The 19428-nt window shown below is 43.1% G+C and overlaps 1 protein-coding gene across 1 annotated transcript in view; it reads right to left on the bottom strand.

Annotated features, from left to right (window-relative positions):
- Nucleotides 1-19428, bottom strand: part of Slc1a1 (solute carrier family 1 (neuronal/epithelial high affinity glutamate transporter, system Xag), member 1) — a 78826-nt gene that overhangs the window by 23962 nt on the left and 35436 nt on the right. The window contains exon 2 of the mRNA NM_009199.3: nt 10846-10986. Coding sequence (NP_033225.1) covers nt 10846-10986 — 141 coding nt within the window. The remainder of the gene's footprint in view (nt 1-10845; nt 10987-19428) is intronic.

The following is a 19428-nucleotide window of genomic DNA, read 5'->3' as shown; positions in this document are numbered from 1 at the left end:
CTCTTTCCATGTGCTCTAAAATATCAGACCAGCATTGCACAGTGGTCCTTCCTATGGTGTTGAAATTATCTGCATTTACGTTATCCACTGAAGTAGCCTCAAGCTACATCTGGCTATCGAACACATGACAGGTGTCTAAGTGACAGAAGCATCGAATTAGAATTTTATACTTAATTGAAATTAATCTCTATTCAAATAACCATATGTGACCGACGGCCATCCCATGTACAGACAACACAGTGCAATCTTTACACATTCCCAGACTGTTGAGCACTAAGTGAGCATTTAGCCATGCCAAGGGAACAAACTTCAGACTCAACTCCATTAAGGAAACTCCTTGAAGCCTCTTCTCGGTGCCATCACAGCGGGGGGGGGGGGGGGGGAGTAGACAGTAAGTTACATTCTCTAGCATACAGGTTCCCTACTATTTCAAGTCCTGACCCCTTTTCTTCCTTAGATTGGCAATGCAGTGAATAAAGTTCTCTGTGAATGCCTGTACTCTGAGCTTTCCACGTGACAGGAAGAGTCACACTGTTCTATGTAGGTCATCCCCAGCACCCACAGTTTGTTTCCAAGGTCCACTGGGTGAGCACTGCAGAGGTGAGCAGGCAAGCTCCTTAGAAAGGTCCTACACAAAGTGTCCTGGTTCAGTTCCCAGAGCAGCCAATGAATTTATACAGGGTTTCTCTGTATAGCCCTGGCTGTCCTGGAGCTCACTTTGTAGACCAGGCTGGCCTTGAACTCAGAAATCTGCCTGCCTCTGCCTCCTGAGTGCTGGGATTAAAGGCGTGCGCCACCACGCCCGGTAAAATTTTTAAAAGCCCACAAAAGATCATGTTTAGCCTCTTGGTGTCCCTCAACTTAATTTTCTTCATTACTGTGCACCCAGTTCATAAGAGTCATTCAAACATTAGTTTTGTAATTTCCACTCCCATGACATTTATTTACTATGGCTTAAACAGGCTAGATAGGTCTGTGGCAGGTTAGAAGGTTCTCCATACTGCTTAATAATGAGACGTTTCATGACGCCCTGGAGCAGAGCCCTCATAAAAGCTGGAGGTGTCACTAGGCAAAGGACACCAGGACAGACATGCTAGAATGGGATAGAAGACAAGCCTAGATCACTCACTCCTCATGGTCAGAGACAGTTTTGAGGCTGTGGCCTGGAAACAGGGACAGAACTCAAGGTTGTCCTTAGAAGTTCAGGTCACCTGCTGGCTCTTTATTTTAGGAAAAAGGCATTTTCTTTATTTGCCTCAGGAGGAGGCTGTGAGGAGTGAGCTGGGGATGTTGGCATCCAGCCATTGGGGAATAATCATCAGAACTTTTTATAACAACACTACAAAGGAAGCAGGGTGGGCTAAACAATAGCAGGCTTTAAAAATAAACATCCTAGACAAGCGACTCCTCAGAGTCTCTGATGAAGCAGCCACCCACCTGAGAATGAAGTTTTCATGACAGTCTCTGTACCATATAGTCAAGGTGTCAAGATAAACTCCAGGCATATGCTAATGCTTCAGGGTTCTGAATGGACACAAGTCAGTGTCACACAGGAGTTAGCCCACTCTGTGGGTGAGTCTAGCTCTGTCACCAGCCGAAAGTAAGCATGGGCTTTGCTCCCAAACTCGATTTACTCAACACAGTGCACTTTAAAAGCCTGAATTCAACTGAAGGAGTTCAAGTTGATAGTGAGGAGCACACCGACCAATGTGGGTTTGCACGGCCTGTATAGAGCTGGTGTCTACAACTGTGTCATCAGTGGTTGGTGACTTGTGTCTCTGAGTGACATAACACACTTCATAGGTATACTCACATCCGTCCTCCCTCCCTCCATCCTCCACTACATAATCATTAAGATACATCCTTTAAAACATCAAACATTACACACTCCAGTATAATCTCCCAGTGGCATTGAAAATAAAATAGAAAATCCTTACTCTGGAAGGTGAGAGCCCACAGGCATCTCTCCAGCCTGCATGTGTGCCTGCCGGACTGGGTACATCCCTCCCCTGGCCTCTTATTAAAAACTCAGGTCAAACTCCTCAAGGCTTCCACTCACTCCCTTCCTCCCCAGCTGCTTCTCCCCCACTCCTCATCTGGTTTTTAAGTCCTTTCCTTGGGGTCCTTCTCTGATCTCCAGGTGTCCATGCATGGCATCACTTAAAAATAAAAATAAATGGACTCACTAACATTTGACTTTTTCTCTAGGCTATAAGCCCCATAAAGTTTCTCTCTCTCTCTCTCTCTCTCTCTCTCTCTCTCTCTCTCTCTCTCTCTCTCTCTCTCTTACACACACACACACACACACACACACACACACGCACGCACGCGCGCGCGCGCGTACGTGTTTTAGAAAGTATGGTTGTCTACCCCAGCCTTCTGGGCAGCAGAATGTTCTAGAATGGAATTCATCGGTTCCAGGTGCTGCCCAGTGATTTATGTGATCTTGGGGAAAATGGTTTAATCTTGTTCCAAGCTCCGGTTTGGAGAGAGCTCTACAGATGGAGATAAGCCCCGCCCACTTTGCTACTTCTTAGGGTTGCAACAAGGAGTAAACAAACATGTTACCATTTTTAAACTGATGAAACAATTTTTTCTATTCTTTAGAGAAAACAAAGCCGGGGACAATCACATTTTGTTAATCTAGGGCACTGGAGATCTCAGCTATCAAGATGAATAATTCTGGGACAGGAAAAGGCAGAGGGAACATCTAGAATGTATATGCTTCACCTGTGGCATCTATATTTCCTAAGAACACACATACAAAGAACTCCCTTTGAAAGGGTTGCAACATAACTACACTATTCTGTGAAGTTAACAAAATAAACTCATCCTCAGATGGCATTAAAGAAGAGCTACTCTGTAGCCCTATGCTGTCTGGCTCAAAGCCTATCAGGAAACAGGAAGTGGGAGCCAGGGAGATGGTTCAATGGCTAAAGGGCTTGCTATGCAAGCCAAAGGACAGGAGTTTGGATCCTTAGCACTCACAGGAAAAGCTAAGTGTGTGATGGTATAAGTCTATAACCCAGAATGATGTGGGGAAGATAGCAGGGCGCTGGGATCTTGCTGGTCAGCCAGTCTAGATGAAATGGGAAATTCCAGGTTCAGTTGTGGATCCTGTCTCCAAAAACACATGTGTAAAATGATAGAGGAAGGCACCTAATATTGACCTGTGGACTCTCTATATACACAAATGTGTACATGCACACACATAGGAGATGATTCCTCAGCAAGACTAGTGCTGTTTGAGTTTTTGCAGCATCACAGAATATAATGGCGTCGGTGGTTGGGGCCAGCTATTCAGAAGACCCCACAAGCTCTTCTTAAGGCTTATCACTGAATGAATGCCTTCAACACAGTACAGAGGATCTGAAGAACTCAGCTGTTCTCTCTCAGGATCCACATAAATGCTTTTACAGCAACAGCTAGCATACAGCTAAGTGAGATATTTTTGTTTCATAACACAACTGTATTTTCCCCTCTGCAGCTCTCTCTATACAGTTGGTAGCAAAGACTTCTAAGTAGAACTCATTCTATGCTAGTGAATGTTCCAAGCTGTGGACAGAGTCTCTTACTATTGGTTGCATTTCTTGAATGACAGATAGCCTTCCTGTCTTCACATGTGGTTAGCTGAATCCTATTACTGACCACTGCAATTTCTGGCCAGTTCACAAACCTTCTAGAAACCTTTTGACAGTTAATGAAAAGCACCAGGATATGTTTTTTTTTTTGTTTTGTTTTTTTTTTTTAACAGTTGAGCATCAGCAATGTAGCTAAGGTTTCAGAGTGGATGGCAGAATCCACGTTGAAAGCCAGGCAGTGTGGCTCCCACGTCTGACTCCCCTGTTAACACACAAGGAGCTTGCTCCAAGTGTCCATTTGCAGAGACCACTGCATGTGGAAGTCACTGCTGGAACTCTCTTCCTGACTCTGCAGGCTTGTCGGGGACCTTAGTGAATTATAGGAAGTCTTGTGCGCATTTTCCCACTTTACCCTCCCTCCCCCATGCTTCTAGAACTCTAGTTGAAGACTTACTTCTTTCTATCCTGAGTAACTATTGCTTCTTTCAATCCCTTCTGTATTAAATTCCCTTCCCTTCTCTCTTGATTTTTAGCCTTCCCTCAAGATTCCTTCTTATACTGCCTTATTCCCACAAAGCATTTCGATAACCTCTTTTTCATTAGGCTAGGCCTTAACTTTATATATTGTGGATGTAACACAGGGCCCGGCCAGCTGAAAACAGAATGAGTCAGTGGTCTTCTTGGTCCATAATTTTAGAACATTGAAGAGACTCTCTGCAGTATTATACTCTCCTTTGCAGGGGTTTCTTATAGTCAAACTTACACAGCTCTGAATCCTCCTAGCACAGATGGCCTGCTCACTTGTGCTTGATACTCTGGGGCTCAGTGTCTTAGGAAGAGACTGAAGTGGGGACATTTATCTGTCACTTGCTATTCTGTCACTGTGCAAGTGGCATGCCTACAGAAGGGCTATGGCTTTTAGAGGCTATGCCCCTTTCCTTGTGAGAAAAGCACTACGGGACTCAAACTAATAGAATAAATCCTCTCTTCAAAGCTACGTCCTTGATCTCTGAGAGGTTTAGCTCATCTTTTTAAAGTTGTCCAGGCTCATTGCCGAGTTCCCAACCAAGGGTGGGAGAGGGAAAGGGGGACATTTAAAATGCAGGGAGAGCCTAGTGGCTCTGGGTGTTATTCATGGACTTTAGTGTGTTGGTCTGCACCTTTGCCTTCTCCAACACAGGGCTTCCTTTCAGTCTCTAAATCATCTTGAAATAGTGATTTCATTAAAAAGCTGAGTGGAATACACTCATGAAGTTCCAGGGAAAGCTCACAGGCTTGCTTTCCGTCTGATGTTCTCATTCAAGCTCTCAGCCACCTGGGGTTACAAGCAGAGGTGTCTAGCGAATACCGAGTTGTACAACTAAGTGGCACACGCACCTTCAAATCTTCTTGTCAGCATGAGACACCCAGACCTGGTTACTGGGAGGCCTCGGTTCCATGAACAGGGATGGCTGGAATCCACCCTCTTACAAGTGTGTGTTTGTTTTCTCATTAGGTTTCATGCACTTGAGGTTATAATACACCTTTGGAGATTAAAACTGAACAAACCTTGTCTGAGAGATGTGCCTGGCATGATTCTTTCCACTGGATATAAGATTGTTTCTAGAATATAGCAGACCATGAGTAAATGAATATGGAAAGAATGTAGACTTTGAGTCTGGTTAGTTTTGGCGTGTGAAAAATGCCTTTTCATTTTTAAGTTTTTTTTTTAATAACAAAGCTTGCATATTAAAAAGGATGCCTTCTCCAGACAAAACAACCTGATGTATCAGGTTTACAAGAGTCAGTGTAGCCAGTGGGGTTCCTCAGGTCCTTCAGCCTGGTCTGCTTTGTGTGTTCTCTTCCATCCTTTCCATGTTACAGCATCTTTCCAAGACATTAAGCAGCTCTTTCTTTATACAGGGTCTTATGTAGCCCAAATTAGCTTCCAAATTAAGGTGTTACTATGTAGCCAAGGCTGGCCTTAAATTTCTGATTCTCCTGCCTCTCCTCCCACTTGCTAGGGTTACAGCTTGAGTTTCTACACCTGTCGTAAGGCCATATAAGGTCATATAGGCCTTCTTCTTCTTCTTTTTTTTTTTTTCCTGGTTAAAGAGTAATGGGAAAGGAGAGGTTTCTTTTCATGGTGTGGGCCAAACCAGAAACATTGTGCAGTCCTAATGTAGAAGTTAGAGTAACGATCACTTTATAATGTGTGTTCTCTGAGGTCCAAGTCAATGTAACCTGGAGAATCTCACAACAGATTCACACCCGATCTCTCAACCAGTGCTATTCTGGCTCCGGTGTTCTTTGACAAATGAAGGGCAGGCAGTTTGTATTGATGCCTAGTGTTTGGTGATAGGTCTTGCTCAGGAAATGAACTCAGTCCTGGAATTCACACACACGGTGGCCTGGGGGGAGGAAAGGGGGGAGGAGTGGGGAAAAGACTTTTCTTGGCTTGGCATGAACTTGGAGTGCCTTGAGCCATTTGCTGGGGATGTTTCCTGGCTTGCCATGTATGTACGCTCTTGTGTGCAGCTGGCATTTCAGGAAAGGATCTTTTCCCTGATCTGGAGGAAGAAACAATCACAGAAGCCAACATCAATCCAATCCACACTGGGCTGGACATTCTCCAGGATCCACTGGCTGAATATCCAAAAACCCAGAAGGTACTCATGTTAAGTACTTTGATGGGGCTCACAATGACCAACCCTTCAAGGTGACAAAGGAGGCCTTCTCTAAGGTGGATGGTCTCCAGTGACACAGATTACAGGAAGAGGACACACTTCCCAGGACAGGAAGTCTGTGAAGTGATAAAGCCGTTCCTTTTTTGAATCAGGAGTTGTGTGTTAGGCTGAGGTGTGCCACGTTGGAACTCTTTCACATGGAGGCAGCAGTTTCACCATCTTGGAGGCAGGCTGGCCAAGAAGTGGGGAGCCCCGTTGAGGAGCACAGACACTAAATAGCCCTTTTTGGGAGTGGCTGGATACTGGTCCTTGGCAACACTCTGTCCTTATCCAAGCTTTGGAGAACTGTTGAGCCCCCATGATTGGATGTTGGAGTGAAGGGGGAACTTTATCAGGATCAGTGTGTGGTGGCTGCCATAGCAGCCAGCAGGGGGCACAGCTGAGCCTAATGGAGCACAGCTACAACCTGGGTGGCAGCTAAGAACATCCAGGCAGCTGTGCCTTGGAATCTCAGAGTGGGGTGGGAAAAGCTGATATTTTCTTGTGCTGGTGGGGGGAGGCTCCAGCCATCAGACTTAATGTATTGAAGAGATGCAACCCAGATATAAACTGTGGGTCATGTGGACCTGCTCCTGAGTTTTCCCAGAGCCACTATTTCTCTGGCAGGTTCGTTTCTCCCCCAATTTTTCTGCTGGTTTGATAGAATTTGGCTTACGAACTGAAACTTTCAAAGGGCATAAGCACACATTTTCACCATGGCAGGAAGGTACCCTTCCTTCAGGATGTTAAATCCTGGTGAAACTTTCTGCTTTCTATGCCTCCCAGTCTCGAAAATTTCGGTCACGATACCATGGCTCCCTCTTCCATTCTAAGGCAAATTTGAGATAATATGTCAGTTCATCTCTACATAGTTCCATATACATTTAGAAGATAAGGGCATTTTGTGTACATACCTGTGTATCATCGTCACCTTTTGACTAAATGGTTAAGATCACCCCATACAATTTAATATCAAGTCTAAATTCAAACTTCCCTATTAAGTATACTTTCCTAACCACACATCACCAAGAAGGATGCTTGATGTCAGAAAGAAAGAAAGAAAGAGAGAGAGAGAGAGAGAGAGAGAGAGAGAGAGAGAGGAAGGAAGGAAGGAAGGAAGGAAGGAAGGAAGGAAGGAAGGAAGGAAGGAAGAAAAGCAGCTATAAAATATGCATTTTCATTCCACGGATACTTTGATGGCAGATTACATTTTAGTTTGGTTTGGTTTTGCTGTTGTTTTTCCTGCAGGAGGCTCACTCTATTAGTTTGGGGTTTGAGTCTTAGGGATTCTTCCATGTCTACCTATTCCCAGAGAACTGGTTTAAGCCCACTCCAAACTCCCAGCTGCCCTGACACTACCTCCTGTTGCCCTGTCCACCCCCTCCCTCTGTGTGTGTGTGTGTGTGTGTGTGTGTGTGTGTGTGTGTGTGTTCCTCCACCAGGAATGGTTTAGGGTATTGCCTTAGGATGCATACAGTGCTTGTATAAGAAGGACTGGCATGCCAGGGTAAAAGTAACATTGCTCTGTCAGGGAAAAGACCTGGGGCAGGAAAGGAAGCAGGGAATAGCAGAGGCAAAGCCTGAAGCACACAGAGAAGAGCCCGTCCAAGCTCCGGTTCCTTCTTAAACAACAGAAAATACAAAGCAAGACAAAGAAACATCTCAAAAACACTACACGTTCCCCTAAAAAAAAAACAAAACAAAAAAAAAAACAAAACAAACAAACAAACAAAAAAACCCTGAAGAGAGCACAATGGGTCGGAATTTTATTTCTATTCTCCTCGAAAGCCTGTTAATCTTTGAGTTGTGGGCGAACACAATGTAATGGAGTCAGGGCTGTAACAATGTCTTTTGTGTTGCATGATTTGTTTCATTCTTCTGTTCTGTGTCAAACTGGGAACATTCTCACAGCATTCCCATATGTATCCAACAGGCCTTTAACAGTTGCAGCATGCTACTTTGTGTGTGTAACATGTATTCACACTGTTATCATCATTCTAAATGTCTTATACCTGAGTCTGACACAGGTCTCTATGAATATAGTCTGTCAAGAACTACCAGATGGAAATGTCAGAACGTGTTCCCTGCTGCCGCCCAGAGTGTCTCTAAGTTGATATGGCAAGGAGAAGAATGGGTCTGCTTCCCCCACCTTCCTGCAAACACTCTCCCCACTGACCTGACAATTAGAAACACAAGCTTGGCATCGACTCTCAGGCCTGCTTTTGCTCCTGTCCCTCAAATCTTTGACACATCATTGTTTCACATCAAAAGACTGAATAGTGTGTTTGCTCCTGGCTGTTGGTGAAGGCAAAGTGAAGATACAGGCCAGAGCTACGGAATACAGTTGAGACAGAGTGGGGTTACTGATGGGATCCAAGAGCTATAAGTTATTTCCCTACATAATTTGCAAGGCCAAGTTACACACAAAAATTTCCAGACTGCATATAACTGATGAGTTATTTACTGCCAAGAATGATACTGTCCAAACACTACTCTAGAAGTAGTATATTCATACATATATTTTACCTGTCTTCTAAACCTTGGCTTACTATATGAACTTTGGATCTGCTGTTTATTCTGTATTAGATTTTTAAGATTTATTTATTTTTTTATGTATATGAGTACACGGTTACTGTCTTCAGACACACCAGAAGAGGGCTTCTTCTGATCTCATTACAGATGGTTGTGAGCCACCACGTGGTTGCTGGGAATTGAACTCAGGACCTTTGGAAGAGCAGCCAGTGCTCTTAACTGCTGAGCCATCTTTTCAGCTCCTGATTTTTTTTTAATTTTCCCCATAAACCAAAAGAATCAAACTATGTCATATATCACATGGCTTTAAGCTTTTATAGATGCATGCAAAGTATTCTCTATCTCTCTCTCTCTCTCTGTCTGTCTCTACACAAACACACACACACACACACACACACACACACACAGAGAGAGAGAGAGAGAGAGAGAGAGAGAGAGAGAGATGTGAATATGTTTGCTGAGAGAGAAGCCCAAGGCTTCATATTGTCTAAAAGAGTACAATATTTGATAGGGAGAAAATTCTAAGTTCTATGTGCAGTGCTTACAGGGGCCAGGCAGAATGTTGGTGGCTTTGGTGTCCTCAAATGCATTCATGCCAGCTAAATTGAATAGCTGTCTCTTGCTCCAGGACACGATGTGGGGAAACAGAAGCCCAGTGTCTGCAGCTTTGATTTTTTTTTTAATGCTGGAAATATGGCTATTTATAAGAACTCTGCCAAACTTTAAATGCTTTCAATAATTTGAATAAGCAAACATTATATGAGACAAATGATGGTTCTTCAGTTCTCCCACCCCTCAGGCTATTAGGCTTAAAAGAAAATGGTAATTTTAAAATAATTAAACTCCTAAATAAAAGTAATTAGATGTTCTCTATAGGTTTCTAATAAACCAAGAACACCAAGACCACTTAAGAAGAATGGTCCCGGGGGGCTCTGGTCTGACTGGATTTTGGCTCTTGAGAATAGGCAAATGTGACAGCTTTTCAGAAAATGATGAAGACAGCAAATCCTGACACCCCTATCCCCACCTCTAATATCAGGACTCAACAGGCTGAGCCTTTGCCATAGCAGTATAGAAGAGGGTTCTGGAAGGAGGACATGTCAAGACTCCTAATTGGATAGTTACATAAAACCTTCCCCTTTCAAGCCCATAACACTAGTGAGAAACATCATCATGCCACATTTTACCAAGTGCCAGAATTAAATCCGTGTAAAAAAGCCCAGAACGCACACAGCTGTATACCAACTCCACATACTTGGCATTAAACAACAACAACAACAAGTTTAATATCCACATAAGAATGTTTGTTGCTGTTTGAAGGAACTCTGCAATATAATGTTTGAAGGCAAAAAAAAAAAAAAAATCCAAATCTAACTGTACTGTAAGTGCAGAGTTTAAAGTACTGGTCTTCTAGAGTAGGTTGCAAACCCCAGTGAAACCTTGCCCTTAGCTCTTGGCAGCTGATACCATGGCAGGTTTGCAGGGCATGTCTGTAGCTAATGCTGAGTTCTGTGGAGGAGTGGAAGTGGGTGAGGAGCCAGGAGGAGAGGCACCCTCAGGGTAGCTGCACAGAGGCTAGTGGGCAGGAGGGCAGGAGCTGGGAACCAAAGGAGCCAGCTACTGAAAAGGTAATCAAAATTGACAACCGAATTTTCCCGGAGGACACAAGCTGACATTTCCATGGCCAAATATGCATTTTTCCCCTTCTGTGCCCTAGATAGAGTTTTATTCATAATACATTTAAAAACAGCATCTTGCACACAAGGCATCACATGTCGGACAAATGTAGGTTTGGGCTGTGGTCAACAGTGCCAGAGGGATAGCGACACACTGCAGCAATGACACTTTGAGAATCCCATCACATTTCAAGTCAAGGAAATGTGCATTGCAAATGAGGGCTCTGTGCATGTGTGTGTGCACGCATGCTTATATGATGCATTCAATGCATTTTGATTTTTTTCCCATAATTAGTAAAGAGCAACCCTGGTCCTCACGCACTCCTGAAATAATCAGAGAACACCAGGTACCTGTGATCATGCTGGATACGATCAGCGGCAAAATGACCAGCTTCAGCATCCTCATCAGAATTTCCCCAGGAAAAGCAAAGTAGAATTTATCCAGATTTGAGAGCTCACTGTGTCCTCGAACCACGACTCCTAAGACAATTCCTAAGAAAAACGGGGAAGAAAGGGGAAACGTTTTCAGTTCTCTAGCACATAATTTAATGCACAAGTACTGCAGGATGCAAATTTCAAAGGCAAGGAAAAGCTGCTTAGACCATCCCTCTCAAACCTAGACGTTTAGACGTACAGAATCCAAAAGGTAATGAATAGGAAGCATACATTAAAAAGTATAAGAAATAATATTCTTCACATGGAGGATTTTGTTTTCATTTCTTCCTCAGTTCGCTCTAGTATAACAACACATCATCAAAGACTACCATGGAAAAGAAAAGATTCATCATTATCAAACCTCTTGCCCTTCTTGCCTCTGTTTCCCCCCACCCCCACCCCCCTTTCCTTCTATACTGCTGAACAGTAAATCCAGGGGTTGCGCATACTCAGTGAGTGCAGGTGTCGCGCATGCTCAGTAAGTGCACTAACAGCCACATCCGCAGTCCCCACACTCATTATCTTTTGTATGCTCCTGTAACACTTTTCACAAGTCATCTTATACTTTACCCACAGGAGAGACTCTAAATGTATTTTATAGTTCATGTTATATTTGCATTTTTCTCAAACATGCTTTTTATAAAATAAATTTTGGGGGCTAGTTCAGTGGTTAAGAACATTTGCTGCTCTTGCAGAGGACCCAGGTTCTCTTCTCAGCACCCATGAGGAGTGCCTCTCAACTACCTGTAACTCCAATTTTGAGGGATATAACTTCATCTCATTTCTTCAGACACTGCATTCACGCGCGGGTGCGCGCGCGCGCGCACACACACACACACACACACACACACTAAAGTAAATAAACAACTCTTTTAAAAGATAAATTTTAATAAGGTCATCTCTATTTGTGCAGTTTTTATAATTTTAATGGGAAGAAATAGCTTTTACTTTGTTTTTAGACAAGGTCTATCTGTATATCCCAGCTAGCTTCAACCCTGCCATCTTCCCGCCTTGCTGCTGAGACTATAGATGTGTATCCTCACATCTAACAAATTCACTTTTACTCTGACAGGTGCCATGTTTTGGAGCACTGACGTTGGCTAATGCTTTTGATTATTCTAGTTATTTCTAAGAAACGACACGCTTAAATCTATCAACTCAAGAGTATATTTTAAAAGAATTATATTTTTATTTTTAATTATGTGTGCGTATCTGCTCTGTGCATGGGGAGGGGGACAGGGCGGGTGGCTGACGGGAGGGTTGCACACACAGTGAAGTATCTGTAGAGGCCAGAAGAGAGCAGCAGATCTACTCGGGTCCTCTGGAAAAGCAATAAATGCACTTAACTTCTGGGCCATCTCCCTAGCCTTAAGAGTTCATTTATGAAGCTTCTGACCCCGATTTCCTTATATTCTGAGCTGTGTAACTATGTAAACACAAGGACATGGGCATTATTAAGAAATCAGATTCCCCCAGGTTAAATGTAGACAGCATCTCATGAAATTGCTCTACGTTGGGTGCCAAACATAAGCCCAGGTAGTGGCCTGAGTTTCCAGCCGAACTTCTCTAAGTCAGGGTTCCTATGCGCCTCTCTTTGGGTTCAATTAGTTCACTAAAACAGATTGCAAAACTGAAGCAAACATTAAGGGTATTCCAGAGCACCGGGATGAATGGCCAGGGACTTGATACACAGTCCCATGAATGGGAGAAGGGTACAGAACTTCCTTGCCCTGTGGCATACTACTTTCCCAAAACACAATTCGTTCACTTCTCTGGAAGTGTTGGAACCTAAGTCTTTTGTTTTTAAGCTTCATTATACAGACATGATTGACTACGTTATTGACTATTGGTTGATCAACCCGTTCCCCTCCCTAGGAATGAATGCCTTGAATTACAAGATTGGTTGGTTCCCCTGGCAACTAAATGCATCATCTGGCTAGGAGGGCCTCTCATTAATCTCATTAATCCAAGGATTTTATGTGTGTCCAGCAGCCCTGGATCCCCTCCCTTGTGTGCTAAAGTTTCCGTGACCTACATGAATCTCAGTCTCAAAATATTGCTTGGAAAACTCCAGAAATAAATCATAGGTTAGTTATAAATAACTGAAATGAAGAAAAGAAACAAGCAATGTCATAGATTCTTTGAAATCTTGCCTAAAGCTGTCTATGTGAAAATCATCCACTCTATGGAGGTCTAATTTAACAACGACGTTGATTGCTAAGACTCATAAAATATTAAGATTTTCATATTATCTTGTCCCAAATACTTCAAATAACATCTAACTGCTCTTCTTTCTCTTCCCTCAACACACACGTACCTAGTTTAAAATCAAGTGACAAATGAGCGGGGTGACTCTCATTTCTTTCATCCTGTGTCAGCTTGACGAGTGACATGTCAGTTGGAGGGGAAAAAGACTAAATCACAGGAGATTCAAGGAGGATATCACTGAATGTGTAAATTCAGGAACTCAAATGGCCCCGTTAGTCACCATAGGGCAATGAAAAGGGAATTCTAAGGAACAAGCTGCATTCAGATGCAATCGTCCAGTCTTCACCCACATGGATGAATCCCATAAGATGTGTTTTGAAGATTTATAACCTTAGCTAAACTCTATTCTTCTGCATACGCTGCCTTGGTACATATTAGTATGCACATATTTTCCAAATTCTAGCTAAAGTTGCTGGCAGCTAATGGCTGGGCAGGGAGACAGAGGCCAGACTTAGGGTTCACAGACAAGGGGACCGAGGAAGGAACAAGCCGAAAAAGGAAAAGACCCAGGCTTGAGAGGCTACCGAAGACAGAATGCCAATCATGTAAGAGCTACGGAAGAGTAACCCCAAGGCCCCATTGGGTCTGGGTAACAAAGATAAAATAGAGATTTTAGTAAGTAGTTACTCAGGAGTATTGGAGAGGAGGTGTTAACAATGTAGAGGTTTGGGAGTGGCCCAGTCATTAAGCTGATTAGGACATATTAAATACAAGGCTCTGTGTGTGTGTGTGTGTGTGTGTGTGTGTGTGTGTGTCTTCCATTTAAGAACTCAAAACATCGAGGCAGGTAGCAAGGAACATGCACTTCAACCTGAATATTTGGGAGGTCTTAAATCATTTAATGCTACATAAAACAGAAGAGAACTGTATTCTCAGTCCAATGTAATTCATATGTTCATGAATAGTTAAGATATCAATTATTAAAAATATTTTAAATAAATTTAAAAGGCATGGCATCCTCATTTCTGGCTTTGTATGAATTGCCTGTGTTCACTTGTTTTGTAGAAACCATCAATCAAGTTGCTTTGGGTAAATTTTGGGCTTTTAATGGAAAAGGAATCTTGGTATATAAAAACAATCCTTCCCAAACAACTGCAAGGCAACCCCTAAGCGGCTCCAGAGGTAGATTGGAAAGAAAACTGATAGAAGTTGAACAAGCTCAAATTCTAGCTCCACCACCTGTGAACTTTAACTTCTTGAATTTAGTGGCTTCCTTAGACTGGAGCAACAGTTAGATTAGCTGACTGCAAAGAGCCCTTCTACTACCCAGGAGGACGGGGTCTCACCTGAGCCTGATTTCCTTGCTTTAAAGTAAGATCATAGAATTCCAGCTCTAAGAAACCTTCCCATGCTGTCTCCAGCTCTTATGCTAACACACACACACACACACACACACACACACACACACACACACACAGAGCCCACAAAGAATAAACACAGGGAGAAAGACCTCAGCTAAGGATTCTTAAATGTGAAGACTCAAGTTTGAAGGAGAAGATAGGCTTCATGGTCCATTATCTGGACTAATGATAGATCAGAAAATAAGAGGGGTGGTGGTGGTGGTAAGGGTTTGCAGCAGCAACAGCTCAGCCTATTGTTCTTCCTCTTCCAATGACAGGGGCTTCTACTTTCCACAGTTACAAAACTAACCTGGGATAGAAGCTGAATAGAAGCTGCATTGCACTGGGCTCGGACTTAGAAACAAAACAGCATTCCATTGGAGGGATTTGTCGGTAAGAGACCCTAAACACAGGCATGCACATACCTATAATAGTTCACTACCTTTTTAATAATAGTTCACTAGTACATAAACTAATTTGAGCTAGAAATAAACATTACTGACAAAGGAAAATGATTACCCCCAGAATACTTACTGAGCCATGTCATCACACTGAGCATTGATATAATGTGTATGTTCGTCCTCCCAGGGCTCTTCTGAGAGGAACATTAGTGACAAGCATAGAAGGAGCTTTCATTATTGCAAGCTAACGAACACACAATCTATGCAATAACACAAAGCACACAAGGCCAGTTTTCTGCCTTGCCTTACATCACAGTGTGTCTGCGCCTTTTCCTTATCTTTTCTTGCTCCTCAAGATCTGAGTGGTCACATGATTGCAAGCTCCTCACAGGAATTCCGGCTTAGAAACCAGATGTATGGGTTTATAAAGCTTTTATTTTGTTTTCAAGTCCTTAAGAACAAAACTATTGTGCCATCAATATTAATAAAGGCACACTGGAAACAACGCAAGTCCAAAAATTCACACACAAATTTCCCAACTCAAATATACAAAAGGCAAGATTGTTCTCCCTTTCCTATCCACCACTGTGGCTACCCACACACTCTTGTCTGTCACTACATCGAACACCTCAATTAAATTCTTTCTGACATGTCATCTCCTGTCATTTTTTTTATGGCTCTATCATTAAAGGATATTTTCGGGCTATGATCAGGTGTGTATGGATATTTGTGTGTAGGGTGCATGTGTCTATGTAGGTGTGCATGTGGGCAGGTGCACATGTGTGTGAGGGTGCACATGTGTATGCACGTGCATATGAAGGCCAGAAGTCAGCCATCTGAGTCAATTCTCTGCACTGTCTAGCACCCAGCTAACTCAGTCTGATTCCAGAAGAAGGATGATTTTGTTAAGGATCTAATAGGTTTCTCTGCAGCAGAGACTTGAACTCTGTAAACTTGTAGACTAAGAAGTGGTCTCCTTCTGACACCACTGAGGGTTAAATAGTATCTCAATGTCTTCCTGACAAGGAAGACGATTCTGAACCACAAGTCACAGTTGATTCTGTGTCCCTGCCATAGCAAGCGGCTTAAGCTTTGCTTTCATTGCTTTGAAACTTAGTGGTCCATGCAGACCACCGACTAAATCAGTGACAATAAGTCTTCACTGTCATCTTGACTAAATTTAAAATTATATACAAGACATGCCTTTCAGTTTGTCTGTGACGGTTTCTCCAGAAAGGTACACTAGGATGCCGGGTAGAGAGGACATTATCTTTTGGTCTGAGGTCCCATATTGAACAAATGGGGCAGGAGAAGGAGGAGGGAAGTAAGCTGAGCTCCACATTTCCCCTCTCTCTGCTTCCTCACTATGAATACAATGAGACCAAACGCCTCACACCTCTACTTGGGCTGCAAGCCCTTCAACCACCAAGACCTCTGCTCCACTGGGGACTGTATCTTCAAACCGTGAGTTAAAGCAAACCCTTTCTCCCTTGAGTTCTTTCGTCAGGCATTTTGACATTATGAGAAAGTCAACTTACACAAGAGTTTTGATAATTCAGTTATCCAGACTTCTGATTATTTACAATATCCCATTGCCTGCCAGAACAAATATTACTATTTTTCATCCTATGCAATTAAAAAGCAAGGGAAATGGACCGACCCTCTTCTTTGCAATGCTCACTTTCCCTTTTTCTCCCCTCCCCAAATTTCCTTCTACCGGCCCAAATAAAAATGCTGAGAATAAGAATTCCTGGAAAGAAATAGATGGATTAACACTTCAGTGATGTGAAGAGATGGTATTAGTCCCAAAGATGCAAGGAGAAAGACCACCGACCAAATCATTATGGCCAAATTTATTAAAGCAAGCAATTAATTAAAGCAAGTTTTAAAAACTTCATGTGCATGGGTTGTCTCTCCCTAAAAGCAGGGCTCAAGAGATCAGAATTGGATGTGAGGAAGACAAGGGTTTTATAGCTCAGGGGTAGAGGATTTCCTAATGGGGGATTTGGCTGACAAAATAGGTGGGGTTACAGGAGCAGAACATGAGCACAGCAAGTTAGTCATAAAGACATTCTGAAGCAAAGACAGGATTGCAAGGTGGTCATAGTGAGGTGGACATAACAGGCAGCCATAACAACATTTGGAAACAAAGACAGGATTGCAAGGTGGTCATAATAGCCTTTTGAAACAAAGACATGGTGGCAAGGTAGTTTTAATAACCTTTTGAAACAAAGACATAGATGCCATTTCTGGAAGAGGCAGTACAGAACCATTTGTGCTTAAAGTTACAGGTGGGGCATAGTCCAATCCTTTAATCATAAACAGGAATAAACCTAGTTTGTTTTTACTATAAAACTGCTTTTAAGCCTAAGATGGAAGCAGACTAATCCATCTATTGGACTGCTGCAGGTCAAAATATTTTGATTTATTAGCATTTGGCTTGTGTCTCCTGACACTCCTCCTCAAAAACCTAACTCTTCACTTTCTGCTGTGACCTAGGCAAGCCTTTAGTTTAGAAATTTTATGAGAGCTTGATGAGAAGCCCACCAAGGCAAGACAAGAAACACTTGTTCCCCTAGACCTCAAGAGTTGGAGGAAACATCACACACCTCGGAAACCCAACAACCCCACCCCATCCCTGAGTCAGAGGAACTTTCCTGGCTAGCCCGGGGAAGACACAGGAGGGATTGGTCACCCGGCTCACACAGGAGGGACCCAGTGTCTTCAAAACCTTCACATCTCTATGACCTTGCAGAATAATTCCAGAGAACCAGTGGGAGAGGGAGGTCTCAGGGTGAATGCTGAGAAAGCTGACCCCCAAAGTATGGCATAAGCCTGACCAAAGGCACACATGTCCTGGCAAGCTTAGACAGACGGCTTTTCAGAAATAGTGTAAAAGTGTATGGAGATAGGAGGAAATGTGCAGCGGGGAGGGGTTGGGGGGAGGGGTGGGCAGAGGACTGTTTCCATAAGAGAGGGGTTGGGCATCCTGAGAACTGCCAAAAAAGCCCTTTCCCCACATTCCAGAACCAGGTGCTCCCTCATGCCCCACCCCTACCTTACCTTCAATGACAGCATCAATGACCTTGCAACATCATTACCACTATTGCCATATTTCCCTATGTGCAAGCTAACCATCATGACTAAGCCTATCACTCCATCCTTGCTCAGAGGCAGACATTTTTCATCCCCCTCTCCCCAATAAATCTCTTGGATGATATCTGTTGTGTGGCATGATTTTTGTGGTATTCCCTGACCACCCAACCCCCAACGCCATATCTCTTGAGATGTCACAAGACCCTTTCAGGAGGAGACTAACTATCCCCAGTGCCCCAGCTGGCTCTGTGTATGCTAACCCTTGACTTCCAACTTGAAACGTTTAGGGGTAAGAAATAGGAAAGGATAACCTGGTTTTCCTGTTCCCTCTAACAGGCAACATTTACTGCCTCCAAATTGGTCTAACCTGTGAGTTTAGCAAAGCACTGGGCAACGAAATTTTTAAAAATCACGAATAGTTTGTTTAGTTTAAATGGAAAATTATCTGAAAAAACCTGATAAAAATGATAGTTTATAATAACAAGTTTTAAAAAATACTACTACTACTACTGAGTTAAAATGAGGTACTAAAATAAGAATTAGTTTAAAATTAAAACTAATAATTATATCAAAACTAATAATTCTACAATCTTCCTTTGCCATCCCTTCATTAACTCCCACCTTGCAAGCTCACCTTAACTATCCTTTATTATTCCTCTGTCTTGAAGCCAGAAATCAGGTTAGGCTGTGTTCCTCCAGCATTCCTAAGGATTTGTGCTGAAATCCCTCTTCCAGCTTTGTTAGTGAGTTTTCCTGTTTGCCATTGCCTGTTAACATGGGTATCCTTTGCTTCTATTTTTCTGCCAGAGACCCTTTAAATATTCGAAGTGCCACCAACACAGAGTGGACACTTCTTCTACCTGTCACTACTCTGCTCACTGCTTTTCTCAGGAACCTGAAAATCATCGTAAACCTGACCACCCACATAAACCTCATCACCCACAAAAACCCGATCACCCACATAAACCTGATCACCCAAAAAAAACCGATCACCCACAAACCTGTGGCTGTTCTTTACCTTCTAGAAAGCAGCCTGAGGCACAGCAGAAAACTACATTCCACTCAGCTATTGAGGTGGAGGGGGGAGGGGGGGCTTGCCCAATTAAAATTCACATGCGGATTTACAAATCTAAGTCTTGTAAAGGTCTAATGCTATATATCAGGTGCTCTACCAGCCTGCCCTCCAGGGACTTGGCATAGAGGCCATCCCCCACCAGCTGTGGTTGTTATGAGTGGCAAGTTGGGCATTTTTTCCCTATTGCACACATGCATCATTTAAAAGTTCCTCCCAACATCATGATCCTCTTTCTCCTATATTCTCTCTCTCTCTCTCTCTCTCTCTCTCTCTCTCTCTCTCTCTCTCTCTCTCTCTCGTCTATACTCTGAGACGGCCT

Source organism: Mus musculus, chromosome 19 (genome assembly GCF_000001635.26).
Source record: "Mus musculus strain C57BL/6J chromosome 19, GRCm38.p6 C57BL/6J".
NCBI lineage: Eukaryota > Metazoa > Chordata > Mammalia > Rodentia > Muridae > Mus > Mus musculus.
Note: the sequence above shows the minus strand (reverse complement) of the source record. Positions and strands in the feature narration are given on the sequence as shown.